This window comes from Rhinoderma darwinii, chromosome 1 (genome assembly GCF_050947455.1).
Source record: "Rhinoderma darwinii isolate aRhiDar2 chromosome 1, aRhiDar2.hap1, whole genome shotgun sequence".
Lineage (NCBI taxonomy): Eukaryota > Metazoa > Chordata > Amphibia > Anura > Rhinodermatidae > Rhinoderma > Rhinoderma darwinii.
In genome coordinates, this window is record NC_134687.1 from 482,272,897 (window position 1) to 482,294,411 (window position 21,515).

Here is a 21,515-nt window from a genome sequence, read left to right on the forward strand (position 1 = left end):
GCCGATTTCGACGCAGTTTCCACGTAAAAAAAAACTGAACTGGGTCTCAGACCGTTTTCAAAATGCTTGGTACAAAGATAAAAAACGCATCAGGGCACTGACTTGTGTTTGTATCCAAGTAAATTGCCAGATTCCACACCCTGTTCCTTAAAAAGCAGCGGTTGCCTCTCCAGACATGTCGGTGCATGTAAATCCTTTTAGGCCCTCTTCACACAGTTTGGTACGAAAACCGCGTCGGAATCAGCACGAAAAAACAGCTGAAATAACCCCCTATTGATAATTTCAATGGGAGGCAGAGGCTTTTTTTTTTCCCCTTGCAGGATAAAGCAGCATGTCCTTTGCCGCAGTTTCCGCCTCTGATCTCTCAAAAAACCTGCAGCGCTGGTTTCCGAGTGTCTTTCACTGCGTTTTTAAAAAAAAAAAAATTTCAGGCTGGTCAAAATCTGCCTCAATTCCTGAAGTAATTCGGAGTCACATTTTTTCTGCCTGCAAAAAAAACCTCAGTGTGAATAGGGCCTTATTCTCCACAAAATAATTCTGCAACATTTTCTTAACCCCTTCCCGACATCCGCCGTATATATACGGCGCTGTCGGGAGGTGCTTCCCGCAAAGCGCCGTATATATACGGCGCAGTGATGGTGCGGGCTCAGGAGCAGAGCCGGCACCATCACCGTGGGGTGACAGCTGTATTATACAGCTGGCACCCTCCTGTAACTGCCAGGACCGGAGCTATTCTCCGATCCGGCAGATTAACCCCTCAGATGCTGCGCTCAATAGAGCGCAGCATCTGATAGGTTTTCACCCGATCGGCAACCCAGTGATGCAATCGCTGGGTTGCTGTGGCAATCGGACGCCAGAAAATGGCGTCCGAGTCTGCCTTGTACGGGAGCCGATGAGGACCCGCCTGCGGCGTGTCCTCATAGGCTTGCTGTCAGTGAATAACTGACAGCGCTAATACACTGCACTACATATGTAGTGCAGTGTATTAGAGTAGCGATCGGGGCATCAGGCCCTCATGTCCCCTAGTGGGACAAGTTAAAAAAAAGTAAAAAAAAGTTAATAAAAATGTGGTAAAACAATAAAAACACACACATTTCAAATAAAAATAAAGCTAAACTGACTTTTTTCCCATAGTAAGTCTTTTATTATGGGAAAAACCGTAAAAATCAAAAAACTATACATAATTGGTATCGCCGCGTCCGTAACGACCCAAACTACAAAACTATTATGTAATTTATCCCGCACGGTGAATGCGGTAAAAAAAGACATGAAAAACAGCGCCAGAATCTTTGTTTTTAGGTCACGTCTCCTTCCAAAAAATGCTATAAAAAGTGATCAAAAAGTCACATTTACTCCAAAATAGTACTAATAAAAAATGACAATCCGTCCCGCAAAAAATAATCCCAGACACCGTTTCGTGCACGCAAAAATAAAAAAGTTCTGGGTCTTAGAATGTCGACACAGAAAACAAATGATTTTATAAAAAAAGTGATTTTATTGTGCAAAAGCTGCAATACATAAAAAAAACTATATCAATTTGGTATCGCCGTAATCGTATCGACCCGCAGAATAAAGCTAACATGTAATTTAGGGCACACTGTGGATGCCGATAAAAAAACCAATAAAAAACTATTCCAGAATTGCTTGTTTTTGGTAATTTCCTTTACCAAAAAATGAAATAAAAAGTGATCAAAAAGTCGTATGTGTTCTAAAATGGTACCAATAAAATCTACAGCCCGTCTCGCAAAAAACAAGCCCGCACACCGCTCAATCAACTGAAAAACAAAAAAGTTATGGCACTAGTAATGCGGTGATGAAAAATATCTCAATGCGCAGGCCGGAGGGGAACATTCCTTCAGTTTCAGGGCCCCAGGATTTAGGAACTAGGAAAGGGAAGGGACATCCGCTGGAAGCGAGGGCGCCCGTATTATACCAGTGCAAAACTTTCCCAGTAATATTTCCCAAACTACGAAGGAGAAAAAGTCCCCAAAAGGTGCAGTGTAAAGAGTGTTACAAAAGGGGGATAAGAAAGAAAACCGTTTATCAGTGTGACACCGGCCTGTGCCTAACGGATCGCTTCACAGCGTAACACACATCTATGGATAATTGTATTATTTACCCCATGATTATACCCTCCTATTATGCCCTGATATACTCCGCACAGATTACATATGCCACCACATTATAAACGGAAATACCAGCAAAACCCCAAACAGAACTATTACCAAGCAAAATCCATGCTCAAAATGGCGGTCTTTCCCTTCTTAGCCCTACAGCGTGCCCAAACAGCAATTTATGGCCACAAGTAAGGCATTACCATACTCGGGAGAACCCGCTTAACAATTTATGGGGTAAGATTCTCTAGGGGCACGACATCTTGTGCGGTGAATGGGCAGATCAGTGGAGAAATTGCAATTTTCACTTTGACCAATCCACTGCGTATTCATTTCTGAAAAACACCTGTGGAGTCTAAATTCTCACTACACCCCTTGATAAATGCCTTTAGGGGTGTAGTTTCTAAAACGGGGTCACTTTTGTTTGGTACATCAGTGGTTTTGCAAATGCAACATGGCGTCCGCAAACCATTCCAGCAAAATCTACGCTCCAAAAGATAAATACCGCTCCTTTTCTTCTGAATGCTCCCATATACGTAAACAGCCGATTATAACCACATATGGGGTGTTACCGTACTCGGGAGAAATTACTTTACAAATGTTGGGGTGCTTTTTCTTCTCTATTCCTTGCAAAAATGAAAAATGTGTATCTAAAACGACATCTTGTTGGAAAAAAATTTTTTTTTCATTTTCATGGCTTAATTCTAATTAATTCAGCAAAAAACCTTTGGGATCAAAATTTTCACTATACCCCTAGATGATTCCTCAGGGGGTGCAGTTTCCCAAATGGAGTCACTTTTGGGGTGTTTCCACTGTACTAGTACTACAGGGGCTCAGCAAATGTGACATGACACCCAGAAACCATTCCAAAATCCAAATGGTGCTCCTTCCATTCTGAGCCCTACCGTGTGTCCAAACAGATGTTTGTGACCACATGTGGGGTATTGTTTTACTCGGGAGAAGTTGCTTTACAAATGTTGCGGTGCTTTTTCTCCTTCAGTCCTTGTGGAAATGAAAAAAAAATACCTAAACCTACATTTTCTTTGAAAAAATGTAGATTTTCATTTTTACGGCCTACTTACAATAAGTTCTGTAAAAAAACTGGCTGGTCAAAATGCTTGCTACACCCCTAGATAATTTCCTCATGGGGTGTAGTTTCCAAAATGGGGTCACTTGTTGGGGGTTTCCACTGTTTTGTCCCCTCAGGAGCTCTGCAAATGCGACATGGCCTCCGCAAACCATTCCTGCTAAATTTGAATTCCAAAAGCCAAATGGCGCTCTTTCCCTTCTCAGCCTCGCTGTGTGTCCAAACAATCGTTTATTACCACATGTGGGGTATTGTTTTACTCGGGAGAAATTTTGTGGTGCTTTTTCTACTTTAGTTCTTTTGGAAATGAAAAAAAAATTAGCTAAACCTACATTTTATTTGAAAAAAATGTAGATTTTCATTTTCATGGCCTAGTTCCAAAAATTTTTGCAAAAAAACTGGCTGGTCAAAATGCTTGCTACACCCCTAGATAAATTCCTCGAGGGGTGTAGTTTCCAAAATGGAGTCACTTTTGGGGGGTTTCCACTGTTTTAGTTCCACTAGACCTGTTCAAAGCGGATATGGTGCCTAAAATATATTCTAATAAAAAGGAGGCCCAAAATCCACTAGGTGTTCCTTTGCTTCGGAGGCCGGTGCTTCAGTCCATTAGCGCACTAGGGCCATATGTGGGATATTTCCTAAAACTGCAGAACCTGGGCAATAAATATTGAGTTGCATTTCTTGGGTAAAACATTCCGTGGTACAAAAAAAATGGATTCAAAATGAATTTCTGGAAAAAAATAATGAACTTTGTAAATTTCACCTCTACTTTGCCTTAATTCCTGCGCAACGTCTAAAGGGTTAAGAAACTTTCTAAATGCTGTTTTGAATACTTTGATGGGTGCAGATTTTAAAATGGGGTGACTTATTGGCGGTTTCTAATATCTAAGGACCTCAAAGCCACTTCACAACTGAACTGGCCCCTGTAAAAATAGCATTTTGAAATTTTCTTGAAAATGTGAGAAATTGCTGCTAAAGTTCTAAGCCTTGTAACGTCCTAGAAAAATAAAATGATGATCAAAATACGATGCCAATCTAAAGTAGACATATGGGTGATGTTAGTTAGCAACATTTTTGTGTGGTATAACTGCCTGTCTTACAAGCAGATACATTTAAATTGAGAAAAATGCTAATTTTTGCAATTTTTCGCTAAATTTTGCTGTTTTTCACAATTAAATACTGAATGTATCGGGCAAATTTTGCCAGTAACAAAGTCCAATGTGTCACGAGAAAACAATCTCAGAATCGCTTGGATAGGTAAAAGCATTCCGGAGTTATTACCACATAAAGTGAAACATGTCAGATTTGAAAAATGAGGCTCTGTCAGGAAGGTCAAAAGTGGCAAAAGAGGGAAGGGGTTAAAATTCTGCATTGTGTCATTCCTCTTATTTATTTTCATATATTTCTAAGGCCAGATTTACGTGTGCGTTTTGCGCACGCAAAAGGTACTTAACAGCTCCGTGTGTCAGCATTGTATGATGCGTGGCTGCGTGATATTCGCGCAGCCGCCATCATTATGACACTCTGTATGTTTGTAAACAGAGAAGCACGTGGTGCTTTTGTTTTCATTCATAGTTCTTACTGCTGTTGCGCGAATCACATGGAAGTGCTTAAGTGTGCTGAGCGTGATTTTCACGCACCCATTGACTTCAATGGGTGCGTGATGCGCGAACAACGCACAAATATAGGACATGTCGTGAGTTTTACGCAGCGGACGCACGCTGCGTGAAACTCACGCGCGTTGCACGACTAATTACACGTTCGTCTAAATAAGCCCTAACTGTGTGTTAAACGGGCCATATACAAGACAAAAATCGCCCGATTTTTGTCATTTCAACACGATGGTTGAAAAGGTGGTGATCAGCCAGGGTGGAAAATTTGGAAGTAACTATATGTACATGGCATCATCGACCAACCATTTGCCTCTTTGTGCTAGCCCCAGGGAGTCAGTTTAAAGAGGCTCTGTCACCAGATTTTGCAACCCCTATCTGCTATTGCAGCAGATCGGCGCTGCAATGTAGATTACAGTAACGTTTTTATTTTAAAAAAAACAAGCATTTTTGGCCAAGTTATGACCATTTTTGTATTTATGCAAATGAGGCTTGCAAAAGTACAACTGGTTGTGTTTAAAGTAAAAGTCCAAGTGGGCGTGTATTATGTGCGTACATCGGGGCGTTTTTACTACTTTTACTAGCTGGGCGTTCTGACGAGAAGTATCATCCACTTCTCTTCAGAACGCCCAGCTTCTGGCAGATCACGCTGTGACGTCACTTCCCCAGGTCCTGCATCGTGTCAGACGAGCGAGGACACATCGGCACCAGAGGCTACAGTTGATTCTGCAGCAGCATCGGCGTTTGCAGGTAAGTAGCTACATCGACTTACCTGCAAACGCCGATGCTGCTGCAGAATCATCTGTAGCCTCTGGTGCCGATGTGTCCTCGCTCGTCTGACACGATGCAGGACCTGGGGAAGTGACGTCACAGCGTGATCTGCCAGAAGCTGGGCGTTCTGAAGAGAAGTGGATGATACTTCTCATCAGAACGCCCAGCTAGTAAAAGTAGTAAAAACGCCCCGATGTACGCACATAATACACGCCCACTTGGACTTTTACTTTAAACACACCCAGTTGTACTTTTGCAAGCCTCATTTGCATAAATACAAAAATGGTCATAACTTGGCCAAAAATGCTCGTTTTTTAAAAATAAAAACGTTACTGTAATCTACATTGCAGCGCCGATCTGCTGCAATAGCAGATAGGGGTTGCAAAATCTGGTGACAGAGCCTCTAAAAAAAAAAAAAACTGACACCCTGATCTCGCATACAATTGATCAACCACATTGCAGCTGATCACCGTCTTATGTGAATGGCTAGTTTTACCATTACTCTTTTCAAAGGGAGTGTGTTCCTACAGTCTCCCTCTGTCCGCACTGATTGGATATGGTCAGTTTATGTAGGGACAGATTCCAAACTAGTAACACTCAGTTGTCAAATTACACATTTCTAGGAGGAATAATGGCATAAAGTAGAGTTCCAAGATGAGATAGAATTGTTATTTCATGAGGATTACATTTACTCAAACAGATATGCCAGGAAAGGTGACAGGCAGAGATGAGTGAATAGATTCTACATTCATTGAATTTGTTGTGAACTACCCAAAAGTTTCAGATTCTCGCAAATCAAAAACCTTAGATTCGTCCTGCACAAATCCCTTAAAATGGCAGTTGCCATTTTACAGCTCAGTAGAAGGCAAGATGAGAGAGTAGTAAGACCTTCCCCATAATGACTTGCAGACAGCCCTACCGCTGGCATAGCCATCATAGATGTGAGTCACATATGAGTCATAGCCACTATAAAAAGCCCAACCAGGAAACGCTGCTAAAAAACGATTAGTGATTAGGGACAGTGAGTGTGTTTCATAGGGAGAAGAGAATACATAGTTAGATTTACAAAAATTTGATCGAGAGATACACTTTTTAAGAAAAAGATACGAGTGAGTCAGTGTGTTAGACAGGCAGCCATTGATGCGTGTGAGTGCTGCTGCAGCTATACAACTCCTACATTAACTTGTGAACCACCAATATCACATAATTCACAACTCTTCTTAAAGAGGCTCTGTCACCAGATTATAAGTGCCCTATCTTCTACATAATGTGATCGGCGCTGTAATGTAGATTACAGCAGTGTTTTTTTTAAATAATCAATTTTGATGGAGTTATGACCTATTTTAGATTTATGCTAATTACTTTCTTAATGCCCAACAGGGCGTTTTTTAGCTTTTGACAAATGGGCGTTGTAAAGAGAAGTGTATAACGCTGACCAATCAGCGTCATACACTTCTCTCCATTAGATTACTCTGCACATAGTGATCTTGTGGTGTTCACGATGTGCAGTCACATACTCACACATTAACGTTACTGAAGTGTCTCGAGAGCGAATAGACATCACCTCCAGCCAGGACGAAATGTCTATTCACAATCCCGACACTTTGTTAACGTTTGTGTGGGACTTAATGACAGAACAGCATGATCATGCTGTTCTGTCATTAAGTCCCACACAAACGTTACCAAAGTGTCGGGATTGTGAATAGACATCGCGTCTTGGCTGGAAGCGATGTCTATTCACTCAAGACACTTCAGTAACGTTAATGTGTGAGTAAATGACAGCACATCGTGAACACCACAAGATCACTATGTGCTGAGTAAATGAATGGAGAGAAAAGTGTATGACATTGATTGGTCAGCAGAAAAAGCATGGTTGAACAGCAGCACACGTCTCCCAAATTTCAATCAATATGTTCTATTATTGGTCAAACATCCAGTAAAAAATGGCAACGTTTCAACCCGTGACAAGTGGAGGGTCTCTCAAGCCTGATTGGTCAGCGTCATACACTTCTCTTTACAACGCCAACTTGGTCAAAAGCTAAAAAACGCCCATTTGGGCATTAAGAAAGTCATGGGGATAAATCTAAAATAGGTCATAACTCCATCAAAATTGTTCGTTTTTCTAAATAAAAAAACACTGCTGTAATCTACATTACAGCGCCGATCACATTATAGGCCACTTATGTGGTAACAGAGCCTCTTTAAATAATTTTAATCCTGGTGCAGATAGCACGCAGCTGCCTTCACTCATATTGCATAAATCTTAGTGCTAATAACAGTGCCATCAAAAATTGGGGTATTGTTCCGCGTCAAACATTTACAATGTGACGTTTTACTTCAGTCTGTGTCCAAATGACAAAAAAAATGTTTTCATCTTAAAGAGGCTCTGTCACCAGATTCTCAAATCCCTATCTCCTATTGCATGTGATCGGCGCTGCAATGTAGAGAACAGTAATGTTTTGTTTTTTTTGAAAAACGTTCATTTTTGGCCAAGTTATGAGCAATTTTATATATATGCAAATGAGCTTTGAAATGGACAACTGGGTGTGTTTTTATTCGTATGTCCAACTGGGCGTGTATTGTGTTTTTAACGGGGCGTGTTTACTTGTTTTACTAGAAGTGTATGATGCTGACGAATCAGTGATCAATCAGCATCATGCACTCCTCTCCATTCATTTACACAGCAGCATCACATTCTTACTAGAACGATGTGCAGCCACATACACAAGTGTCCTGATAATGAATACACATGACCTCCAGCCTGGACGTTATGTGTATTCACAATCCTGACACTTCTGAATCTTTTCTGTGAGATTTCCAGCAAGGGAAACAAAATCTCGTTTACCTCGTAATCTCGCGAGATTACGCACGGCTTGCTGAAATCTCACAGAACAGATTCAGAAGTGTCAGGATTCTGAATACACATGACGTCCAGCGCCGATCACATGCAATAGGAGATAGGGATTTGAGAATCTGGTGACAGAGCCTCTAACTCCTTAACGCCGAAGGACGGATATATCAGTCCTCAGCAGCTGCTAGTTCGCGCAGGAGGACGGATATATCCGTCCTGTGATGGCGCGGGTACTGAGACTGTACCCACGCAATCAGCGGCAGGAGCACGGCTGTTATACACAGCCTGGCTCCTGCTGCAACTGCCGGAATCGAAGCGCGCGCCGATTCCGGCAGTTTAACCCATTAAATGCCGCTGTCAATAGTGACAGCGGCATTTAATGTGTTTGACAGAGGGGGGAGCTCCCTCTGTCACCCGATTGGCGCCCCCGCAAACACATCGCGGGTCGCCGTCGGGTTTACATGACAGCCGGGGGTCTAACAAAGACCCCCAGGTCTGCCTTCAGCATCTGCCTGTTAGGCGATGCCGGAGGCATGACCTAACAGGTTGCCTGTCAGTTTTACACTGACAGGCAATAATGCTTTGGTATACGAAGTATACCAAAGCATTATATATGCGATCAGCAGATCGCAAAGTGAAGTCCCCTGGTGGGACTAAAAAAAAAAAAAAAAAAAAAAAAAATTTTAAAAAGTTAAATAAAGTTTGTGAAAAAAATAAATAAATAATTACAGTCAAAGTCAAATAAAACTACTTTTTTGGCCCAAAAAGTGGTTTTATTTAGTAAAACGGTCAAAACAAATCACACATACACATATATGGTATCCCCGCGATCGTAACATCTTGACCAATAAAATGAACATATTAATTAAACCACCGGATGAACGGCGTCCAAAGAAAACGCAAAAAACAACGTCAAAATTCTCTTTTCTCCCATTCCCCCCATAAAAAATAAAATAAAAGTTAATCTATAAGTCCTATGTACCCCAAAATAGTACTAATGAAAACTACACATTGTCCCGCAAAAATCAAGCCCACGTACGGCCACATCGACGGAAAAATAAAAACGTTACGGCTCTTGGAACGCGGCGATGCAAAAACAAGTAATTTTTTTCTAAAAGGGTTTTTATTGTGCAAACGTAGGAAAACATATAAAAGCTTTACATATTTGGTATCCCCGTAATCGTGCCGACCCATAGAATAAAGTTAACATGTTATTTACGCTGCATAGTAAACGGCGTAAATTTATAACGTGAAAATTAATGCTGGAATAGCTGCTTATTTTCAATTCTCTCCTAAAATAAAGTTAATAAAAGTTAATCAATATATTGTAAGCATCTAAAAATGGTGCAATTACAAAATACAACTCGTCCCGCAAAAAACAAGCCCTTATACGGCTATATAGACGGAATAAAAAAAAGAGTTACGACTCTCGGAATGCGACCGTGAAAAAACAAAAAATAATCCTTGGTCATTAACGTGCAAAATGGCCCGGTCATTAAGGGGTTAAAGAGCATTAAAAAAAAAAAAAAAAAAAAAAAACAACAACAGTGCAGTGTGCTTTTAAACAGGCGGTTTGTTACCACCGGCTATCATCCGTTTACCCATAGCCATATATGTTGCTGTAACGGACATTAAAAATGCTGTCTTGGTGTTAGAGTTTTAAAAGTGTTGGATATAATCCTAGAAGACTTCAGCGTGTCATACACGACTTTTCAGGACAAATCGGGGCTCTTTCAATTCGTGACAAATTTATTTGAATAGAATCTGACGGCTGGATCGTCCAAATCAGACCCAAAACTTATTTGGCTCATCTATAATGGCAGGACCTCTGGTGTACCTACAGTGAAAAATCTAATCCCCATGTAACGGAAGATGATTTGAACCTGAAATAACCTTGAAGCCACTTTTCAGAAGATGAAAGCAAAATAGCTGTAATTTGCCAAGAGGTAGGTTAAAAATTACTTCATTTTACAGACTGCCAAGAGGTAGGTATCTAAAGGACAAGGATATCAAATACCAAAATGTTATTTGACCATAATACAGTGCATAATAATACTACACCTATTTTCAGTGGGGGTCAGATTACCCTATTTAAGTTTAAAAAAAAATAAAAATGTTCCCTCCAACATGAATGACAGTCATTCATGTTAGAGGGAAAGTTTTGTTTTTTTTTACACATAGGTGGACAAATCTATTACAATGTCACATTGCATTACAGTCGACTGAAATAGGGCTCCCCCCAAGATATCAACTCAAATTGCCTTGAAAGTTGGTGTTTCGTGTCAGTTTTCTCGTTAGGCCTCACCCACACATGTACATATCACGACTCTGTACCGCTGCATGGTGCCTCCGGCTCCGTATGGTACAGTACTTTCTCAGAGTGTCAATGCTTGTGAAACATGCCTTTGGAGTAATAAATAATTATTCAGGAAGAATTAATGCAATACTAAAAGGGCAAAAAAAAAAAAAGGAGACTTTAGGAACCAGTGCACGTGCCCTTATACAATCCGCCAGCATCTTTATAAGCTGCTCTAGCAGCAGCCGTATCATTCCACTTGTCTTTCTAGGCACAGACAACATGCCTGTCAGCACATTATGAAGTTACTAGCAACTCTAATGAAAGGAGCAGAATGAAAATTACTCCTTGTGATATTCTAGTTCCAATGGTTTGTTTTGGTTGAGTTACTAGGTATTTTCCTGGCTTTTTTATTCTTGGTTGTCCACATTTACCACATTAGGCCTCGTTCAGATCTCCATTACAGGTCCGGCCAAGATTATGGTCTCCGGTAAAATCAGACACTCAACAGAACCTATTAAAGCCAACGTGTTCCGTCGGCTGTGTTCGTCGTGCAACGGAACCGTTGCTTCCGTTATTCCCTTGTTCTGCTCCTCTGATGGAGCAGGACAGACCACACCGATGCATGTGTGAACATAGTCGTATGGCTCTTCTAATATGTCCTTCCTATGGCCTTTGGCAATGCCAGGTCTTGAATGGGGCAGCAGCCAAGTTTGTCACATTTCCACACCTTAAACACCAAGGCAACAGAAACCATATACAATAATAATGTGCTATGCCAAGTAAGGAAAAATTCCAAAAGTCTGTACACAATTCAAGTGTGAGTTGCTCCAGACCATACGGACTGAATGTAGCTGGAAACACAAGCAGAGGAATAAAATAAAGCCATGAGAAGTGTTTTTTGCTGCCCTCTTATGTTGAGAACTCCCATGCATCGCTCTCTGCACAAACAGCCTATAAAGCACGCTGATCCCGTAAATGGCAAAACTGAAATAAGAGAAGAATTCTCCTGCATGAGTCACTAAACTAAAGCCTTCACTGTGGAAAATCCACCAGGCCCAGAACAGAACATTTCCACTGTGGCGTGACTCATTTTATTTTAGATCTATTGCTCCACACCCCATTCTTTCACAAAAACATTCTTCTAAAACAGGCTTCTATGCAGAATTAGGCCTCGGTCGCCATTCCATTGTGCGGCTCCATCAGAGTAGTAGAACAAGGGAATAAGCAGAAGCGCTGGTTTCTTTGCACTACCGGCAGTTGATGGAACCCATTGACTTTAATGGGTTCCACCAGGTGTCCGTGGTTTTAACAGAAATAGTGCAACACGCTGCGCTATTGCTTCCGGTATTCTCAGCCGGATCGGCCTACGGAGGCTTAAACGCAGATGTGGAAGCACTGCAAGCTTTGTTTTACTACTCACAAATAAGATCGATAAGCCATTTATTTGCGTGGGACATGTGACAGAAAAGGACTCCAAAAATTAGATTTCAATAGACCTGCCTGAAGGTCACATTCAGAACTCCAGTTATTAACTAGTACCTCAGAGCAAAGAGCTGTGCTGCTGACTGGCCCACTGAAGCCTGAGCTGCTGACTGGCCCACTGAAGCCTGAGCTGGCTGTGACAATAGAGCAGCGCTGTCACGGGCCAGATAATGGTCAACTGCATCACACAAAATGATAACGTAGCAGCAAGGTCATGACCCACATAAGAGTTGTGCATAGTATAAACTCCAATTGTCAACACAGCAATCACCCAAACCAAAACTCTGCCAATCCTGCGGACATCGGTGGGTTTGTCCAACTTTCTCCCAATAATGGTTTTTAACATGCCAGATCCTTTATTCTGATGAAGGATAAGCCGCTCTACCCATTGAAAGATAAGACGCTCAGGAGAAATAATTGTCGTGCGGACAGTTATTTATTATGTATGGCCACCATTAGTTATTAACCTGTCGAAGTCCCCAATACGTATACTTACATTCCAGCTGCCGATGCTAGATGTAAATATGTGGCCATCTTTAGTGCAGATCGCGCTGTATAAGCACTGACTCAGTCACCCTGATCCTCCTGAAGTGATCAGCACCCTGTCAAAAAATACTTAAAGGCTAAATTCACACATCACGTTCATTGCAGATTTTAATGCAGATATTTAACCAAAGCCAAAATTCGATCCAGGAGGAAGGATAAGCGTGGGTTTTTCCTTTATATTTCTCATTCCTTTTCAAATCACTACAGGCTTTGCCTCAAAAATCTGCAACAAATATGCAATGTGTGAATCCAGCCTAAAAGAGCTTTCAAATTAAGGCCTGTGATCTGCAATGGGACCCAAATACAGGAAGTTTCCTTCCTGTGTTCTGGTCGTTGCCACCGAAACTTGTGATGTCACAATGACATCATAAGCCTCCAACTGTAAACACATGGTAGGACATGTGTCCTCCCGGCATTCCTCTGTATGCAGATCACTGCTAATAGTGATGTAAATGGCCAGCAGACATTAGATCACTATTATGTGCGATTTGCATACAGAGGAATCCTGGGAGAACGCACATCACGATATCCCAGCTTCCTCCAAAAAACTTCTGACTCCTCCACCAACCCACTTGAAGCATCAGAGAATTTTTTCAGTGACATGGAAGCATATAATATTGAGTTCATATCACAGAATATACGTTACATCAAATCCACACAAATTATTACTGGTGACTAGTTTGTCTCCCTACCATAAAAAAATATATATAAAAATTAAAATTAGCTGCATCCTTTCTATGCCAGTTTTCTATGCCACTTTTCCTAGTGTAGAAAAGTTGCAAAAGGACAAAGTCGCAATTTTAGAGATTTTACACCACTGTCGCCACTTTTGGAATTGGGGGGGGGGGGCATGGCTAAACAGGGTGGGGCCACCAGGGCAAAACAAATTTATTATCATTTACGCCAGAAAACTGGCTTAAGTTATAGACTAAATCCATGCCGGCTAGAATGACACTTTGTGCGGCTAAGCAAGGCAGAGGCCCGTGCCTGTACCTTGCCACCCCCCATTGAGGCTACCCCCTCCCCTTCTGGTGGAATCAGGATGTTGCATGTGATGAAATACTCAGGATGTGCATCGCAGATATGGACCTACTCGGCATCAGGACGACCTTGTATGAGCTGCAGCACTGCTGAGGGAGCCTGAAGGGGAGAACCGAAGGATAGATGAGGCGAGAATATTATTTTATGACCGACGGGGCAGGGGAGTGTACGGCACTACAGCCAGCCAAAAGATGCAACACTTCTTAACAGTCGCATTATGCGCTGTGCCCGTCAAGGGGGCATGTGTTAGCGGAACACGACTTAAAATGCGCCGACATGCAACTACAATGCAACAAAATCTGACGCAAAACAGGCGTACACGAACCAAACAAGGAAAAAAAGTTTAACATCTAAATATTAGACAGCATTAGTAAGAGCATGTTCACACGGGGCAAATATATATATATATATATTAAAAAAGCTTCATACTTACGTAGCCATGGTGACCAATTCCTCCACGGGCTGTAGTCCGGCCTTCTGGGATGACATTTCATCCCAGGAGGTCGACCTGGACGAAGAAATAGACTTCTGGGCAAGTAGAAGATTTAAAAAAAAAATTATAAATTCTTACTTGTGGTTTTTTGCAGCGGAATCGCTGCGATTCAGCCCCAAAAACGCAACATCTGCTACTTGTTGCGGGATTTACCTCCCCATTGAATTCAGTGGGGAAATCCTGCAACAAATAAGCAGCGTTTACACAAATACAATGGACATGCTGCGGATTAATAAAAAAAAAAAACCGCACCACGTCAATTTCTGAGCGGTTTTTCTGCTCATCATTTACGTAGCATGTGAATGAGATTTGTTCAAATCTCATCCACTCTGCTGCTACTGTATTATGCTGCGCATGTCCCGCAACATCTGTTGCGGAAAATCTTCAGTATTAACGCTACGTGTGAACGGTCCCCTAAATCTGATCCATTGTTTTAAAGAACTGCCTTATGAGAAATATCCTAATGTATATCCATTAACCAAACTTCTTCCTTTAGTGGGAAACAAGTGGGAGTGATTGGGATAACAAACGGGCACAGCGACACGGAACGAAGATTCCAGGCGACGTTCCTGCACAGCCCGTGTTCTGTGAATGGGGAGAGCGGCGTGGTCACAATTTGCTCTCATTACAGGAGCTCGGTGCTTTAGAGCAGGGCTTCTCAATCATTTTACACTGGGGCCTCAGTAGCCATAATATGGTGACGCTTGGGCCTCACAATTGGTTGTAGTTCATGACAAAAATTTTTTTTTTTTTTTTTTTTTTTTTTAAGTTTGGCTCCTGAACCCAGTAGAATATCAAAACCACCTCACAAGCCGCCAGGTTACTAAACCAGAGACTGCAGTAACCATATAAAGGCCTGTGCAGGTTATATAGTCCCAGCTAGATATTCCCAGAGTGGAATGAAAGCGGCAATCTCGTTGCCAAGGGCAAAGGCTTCATATTTGCCAGCACTTTTTTTTTTTAGTCACTAGTTTCTTTAGTACATAAAGGTCTTGTGACATTTTACAGTTTGAGGACATAATATTTAGCCACGGGACGGTCATCAGGACACACAAGTAAACGCAGGTGCTGAATGTATCTAGGGCAGGGACCACCGCCAGCGTAGCACTACTGTACACAGGTATTGATAGAATTCAATACAACAGCTTGGATAGAACAAAGGGGCACAAGTTCTCCACAGAGCACCTTCCTGTCATCGCTCGGCAGCACGCAGAGAGCTGGAGTTGGGGCATATACTGGTGTTATCTTGTACACAGCTGTTACAATCCTGGGAACTTGCATGTGGCAGAGACAACCACATCTTTACAATGGTGCCATTTTATAGAAGAGCATCCGTGTGACGCTGTTCAGTGTAATAGACCTTTAAAAGTGAGCAGAATTGAACCAAGTCTTCCAGGCTCTGTGCAGTCACATGGTTTATCACATGATTCCTCTCAGCCAGTAAGCAGCTCTGAAAGAGATCATGTGATATGCACTTTAGGACTACTGACAAACAGGAGTCACAGACTGAATCACATGATTCTTTTAGTAGTTGACTGGCTGAGAGGGATTATGGGATACACCACATGACTACAAAACAGGAAGTGCCTTATTTTCCGCTTCACCGTTCGACAATTTGGGGGACTGTTTAGTGGCTATAATGGGACTTACTAGTATGCCTATAAAACTACCGTACTGATGTCCTTATTGTTTATACATCCATAGAGACAGTTTCTCTTTTACAGCTCTGGAAAGAAGCTAAAAAAAATTTTGGGCCAGAGCAATCATGGTGTCCCGCAGCATGTATCGGACATTCTCTTCAGAATCATTGCTTCTTCAATGAAAGCTTATGCCACAAACAGAACACAGGTGGCTGCAAATGACAGCTTGCATTCTGCAAATGGATCTGCAGAGCAACAAAACGGAAAATCAGAGATGCTCCTAAGCTAGAAATAAATATTTTACAACATTTATAAAAAAAAAGTGCAAGCAAGCTGACAGATTAAACAGGAAAATACAATACGGACTACATAAACTAGCAAAAAGCTTCGAACCTGTTTAGATCAGTTTATACCAGAAGGATTGGGTTGGGTTTCTTGCCAAGAAGAGATCAGGACATGGAGTACAAGCGCATGTCCTATGTCCTCTGCATGGCTAGATGTCTGTCAAGGTCATCAGGCCATGAAGTGAAACAGGAATTAGTGTTATAACAAGGTAACTATTAGAATGTACATTTCAAGGACATCTAGTAACAGAAGCATTGAAGAAAGTAGGCCTCTACTCAAACTAAATACAGAAGAGCGGGTATGGCATAGGAAATGCAAATACATACAATGAACCCGTATTGGAACAGGTTGGCATTTTTGTTGCATGTATTACACAGATCTTATAAGCCCTCAACTCTGGCTAATAAAGGGGTCCTGAGGGAGGGTACCCCTCTGTAAAACCAAAATGCCATATTAGGGCAGAAGGAAAAAGGTTTGTTCTAATGACACTACAACCGCCAAAGGGACCAAAACAGTCATTCTAAAAGGTCAAGTGACATCCCCAGAACTCGGCAGAAAGATTCTTCAACCCAAAGAGCAATAGGAAAGCACCGCAATCTGTGCCACACTGTACGTAGGACATATGCATTGAAAAAAAAGCAAAAAGCGGGGGCACCTAGAGCATGAGCACTCTCCCTGCAACTCGGAGTGGAGTTGATGTGCTCTCCATTAACTGTGTAGCTGAAGGTAATCTATTGTTCTCTGTTATCAGCTAGAAGAAAGGATGACGAGTCAAAAGAAAAAAAATCCCTGCCTCCATTACTTTACTGCCCATATCCCCAGAAAGCATTTTTAATACACATTTGTGGTTATAGTAGTTTTTATAAGTGCTGTCCCTTTAAGAGTTACAGGGGTGTTACAACGGCTGCACCGCAGGACAGCTGATCACGTGTCTCCTATACTAGAGAGAGGACGTATATAAACATAGCATGGTGACGGGCTGAGCTGACAAATAGACTAAAGCCAGTAATACAAAGCAGGTGCCCTAAGCAGCACCCATAGATACCTGTGCTGCAGCTTGAAAGCACCTGGATGTGCCCCAAGCACTCCCGCAGCGGTATAGACCACATACACTCACCCAGGACATCTGCCGCCCGGTGCCGGGCGATAAAACACGCGTCGTCGCCGTAGCACATTCCCTTCTTCAGGATGCCCTTCCTGGCATCTTTGCCAAATCCGCAGCTGGCAGTCACCAGGCTATAGTCCCGTGAGTCCGTCTGCGAGAGACCGCCTAGTACCGCTCTGGCCACCAACCTGCCGTACGACAGAACCGAGAACATGGCCCTGGACGGCCCCCCGTGCCTCTTGCTCTCCTCCTTGTCGCCCGCTCCTTTCTCTTCCTCGCTGCCTTGCTCAAGGACACAGCGGCTTCTCACTTCTTTTCTCCTCCGTGCTTTCCCTGAGGGTCGTAACCCTCCTACCTCGAACTCTTTCCGACGACCGGTCTCTCTGTTTGTGTCTTATACGACGCACTCAGTGCCGGTTTTTAAGAGTCCAGTCGACCTTTGCCGCCATCTTGGACCGCACTGACACTCAGGAGGCCGGAGGAGGGAGGCAACTGCAGTAAGACACGTGACTGCCTGACGTCCTTGTACGTCACCAGGATTCCCCGCAGTAGGTACGCCGATCTGCTGCTGATGCCAGAGGGGCGTTCTGTCAGAGCTGCTCCGTCTGGTCGTGTTTCCATGGACTTTATATAACATTAGGAAACTATTTCGGTACTAATGTCACATGAGAAAGCAGCAAACTTATCAAACTTACGTCATGGGCTTGTATTATGGCATACAAGTAGGTTGCAAGTTCTAAATTGACAGAGCCTTACTGGTTTCATCTGACAAAGTTGTGCACTTTTTCCTTCTTCTCCTGCTTGACCTCAGGAATTCTATAATTAATTTTTATAAAATGCTGCAATTTCTTATAATGAAAGGGTCAACTGCAAATTTGGTGTGATAAAAGAGGTTTGTCCCAAGGGTAGCAGTTACAAGCATTCAATAATGCAATAGGCAAATCTAAAATTGTCATCATGTCTAATGACAACGTACTGTGGATATTTTTAGATCATTATTACGGGGCTAAAATATGCAAATGAGCCATCAGGCTGTCTGACCTACACTTACGAGAAGAAATGGATAAAGTAAACGCTCTTTTAAATGGGCCAATGATCAGGTACACAAGAGTTCATACGAATCCTCGATCCCGATCATTGCCCTGTGTAAACAGCAGCGATCAGATGACAAATGAGCAAATACAGTGAACAGAGAATATCTGCCGTGTAAAAGGGCCTTATGGTACTGTTCACACGCACTTCGCGGTTTCTGTTTATAACGGAAACCACGACACATAGCTGGATCCACCGCACATAGGATCCCACTGGTGCACGGACTTGCAATGGAGTAGATCAGGTTCTGTTGTAGTTTCTGTCGTTTTGATGTATGGAAAAGTATTCTTCCCATCATAGGGACTGGGACTGCCGACTGAGCATCTGACGGCCATTTGAACATCGCCCAACAAAATAGAACCCTTAGGATAGATTCACACATGGCACATGGCAGTTAATTTGCCCCACTGTCCCATTTATCTGAATCGGTTTTTCAGAATCACGTGTGCTTTATGCCAAAACAAACACACTCCGTGAATAGAACTGCTTTTTAGTCGCAGTAATTTTCTGTAAATCTGTCATGTGTCAATATATCCATAGTGGTGTTTGTAGACTGCCAGATTTTATCATTTAACTCTTATGGCTGTGTGAAGGAAAGACGGGGGATTGGAGCTCTGTAACAGAAAATGCAGCTATATCCCCTAAAAATGAATGGTGCTGTTTTTGGAACCACAAAAAGCCTGCCAACCTGCAAAAATTCCAAAAGTAAAGTCTGTCAAATTACTTATGTCAAACCTCAAAATCTTATCAATACACCTTACCCTAAATTACAGATCAGACAGGAAATGGTGAGAGGTTCTCCAGACATCTTATTTTGATGGCCTATCCTTCGTATAGGTCCTCAATAACAGATTGTCAATATCCGATCAGCTGACCCAAACTTTCATATTTAGACCTTTCCCTTAACATTTTACCACTACTGGGCTACACACGCTCCAAATTTAATGTCTGGAGTAAATTGCTGCTTTCTGTATCTGGCCGTATAAACTTGATTAAAATGATTCTATTGCCCAAATTTCTTTATGCACTCGAACATAGCCCAGTTGTTGTACCTAAATCATTTTTTAGAACGCTTAACTCCTTATTATCTCCATTTTTTTGGGGTAGCTCTAGACCCAAGCTTGGGTTATCCAAGCTCCAAAGGCCCAAGTTGCTGGCAGGAACGGCACTACCGGATTTTTTTTAATATTATTTGGCAGGCCAGCTCAGGGCCCTGAAGTCGTGGATGCCTGGAGAGTTTCTTCCCAATTCGGAACATCATTTGGCCCATGTCATTGGTAGTGTTTGCTTGGTTCCCTCGAAGTGACTACTTTAAGTACGTCTATTAAACCCTTGCCCTTACACAAGCTGTCTCGTGTTGTTTGGAGGCAGGCCAAAAAACAGTTGGGTTATGATAGTGTTATATCTGAGATGCCTTTATGGCACAATACTCCCTACTTTCCTTCAATGCCACTACGTTTATCTCCAACTATTGAGACTATAGGGGACCTATATGATAATAATGTCCTACTTTCCTTTACTCAAATACAGACTAAATATGACATACCACGTACCCATTTTCATCGGTATTTACAGATACGCCGTACCCTACAAACCCAATTCCACCGCTTTGGGAACAAATTAACAATCTCTTCTTTCCCACTTATAGGTATAGAAATAAAGAAAAAAAGCACGGCGCCACATAGTGTAAGTAAATCCAAGGAGTAGCAGTCAGTAAATACAAGTGAATGCTCACCACAGGGCAGAAGAATATTCGCGTTGAAATTGCAGTATGGAGTGAGTGCTGCTGCTGAGATCCCAACCGGTGAAGCCAAAAGGCCACCGTAATGGAGACAATATATGTTGGAAGAAAAAAGGACCAAAGACGGCGCTGCTACTCAATAAAAGTAAATAAATGATCAATGATATTGATGTTTTATTACAATCATGCTATGCGTTTCAATGCCACACCGGCATCTTCATCAGGCCTTATCAAATAACTATACAGACACAAATGTTTAAATACACCATGCAGTAAGAAAAAAAACGCCAATGTGATCGGGGTCAAAGTGCCTCAGTGACGTCATCACAGGTCAAAGTTTAAGAGTTAAAATATAAGTATCAGTCAAAAGGTTAATATACACATACATGGCAATATACAGCAATGTTATTTAAAAAGAAAGGGAGCAAAAACAATAAAACATTAAAGAGGGAATCACATTACGTTTTAAAGCATCCATTTGGATGTTAACCAGAACGTGAAGCGCACATATGGTCTTAAACATCCATTTGGATGTCAACAGGAGTGTGAGTCACACAAAAGGTCTTAAACATCCATTTGGATGTTAACAAGTCTGTAAGGCGCACATACGATCTCAAACATCCATTTGGATGTTTACAAGATCGTGAAGCGCATGTAAGGTATTAGACATCCATTTGGATGTTAGCAAGATCGCAGAGCGCACATAAAGTGCATTTCAGAACAAACTTGTTAAAAATAACTGGAATAGTATGAAAATGAGCTTTAGCAAGGAAATTATATGTGAAAAGGATAAAGATATATATATATATATATATATATATATATATATATATATATATATATATATATATATGTAACTAAGCTCATATGTTGCAGGACTCGACAAAGCGTCCCCAGAGTCAAGGCAACCACACTAAAATTAGAGCGCAAACAGCATACACGGAGATGGAATGAAGGAATTAAAATTAATCAGGACAAGGTAAGTACACTAAAATATTCAACATAAATATTAAAATGAGCCGTTCATTGAATTTAGCACATTTAAGAAAATCTGTGTAAATATATTAAAAAATAGTTACAAAAGGTGTAGTTATTAGTCATTAATCAAGGGATGTTTCTGAGATGTCATTCAGGCCATTTGGATGCAAGGTCATCAGTTTGAAAATCCAGTAATTTTCTCTCTGCTTAAGTTTTTGGAACCTGTTAGGGATATCACAGGATATTTGTTCAATGGGAGTAATAATAATTTTGTCAAATTGACAATTATTAGATGAGGCACAGTGTCGTGAGACACTATG

The 21,515-nt window shown here is 41.7% G+C and overlaps 1 protein-coding gene and 1 long non-coding RNA gene across 3 annotated transcripts in view; one reads left to right on the top strand and one right to left on the bottom strand.

The window, feature by feature from the left end:
• The window catches only part of PPTC7 (protein phosphatase targeting COQ7), a 59,909-nt gene extending 42,036 nt beyond the window's left edge, over positions 1-17,873 (bottom strand). The window contains exon 1 of the mRNA XM_075834715.1: positions 17,397-17,873. Coding sequence (XP_075690830.1) covers positions 17,397-17,598 — 202 coding nt within the window. The 5' untranslated portion in view covers positions 17,599-17,873. The remainder of the gene's footprint in view (positions 1-17,396) is intronic.
• LOC142659034 (uncharacterized) lies at positions 17,241-21,190 on the top strand. 2 transcript variants are annotated; one of them, XR_012850256.1, is made up of 3 exons: positions 17,241-17,936; positions 20,125-20,362; positions 21,094-21,190. It is a non-coding gene; the product is annotated as an uncharacterized LOC142659034 (long non-coding RNA). The 2 variants fall into 2 exon arrangements; XR_012850255.1 differs by lacking the exon at positions 17,241-17,936 and adding an exon at positions 17,953-18,106.
• Positions 21,191-21,515: the final 325 nt, after the last annotated feature.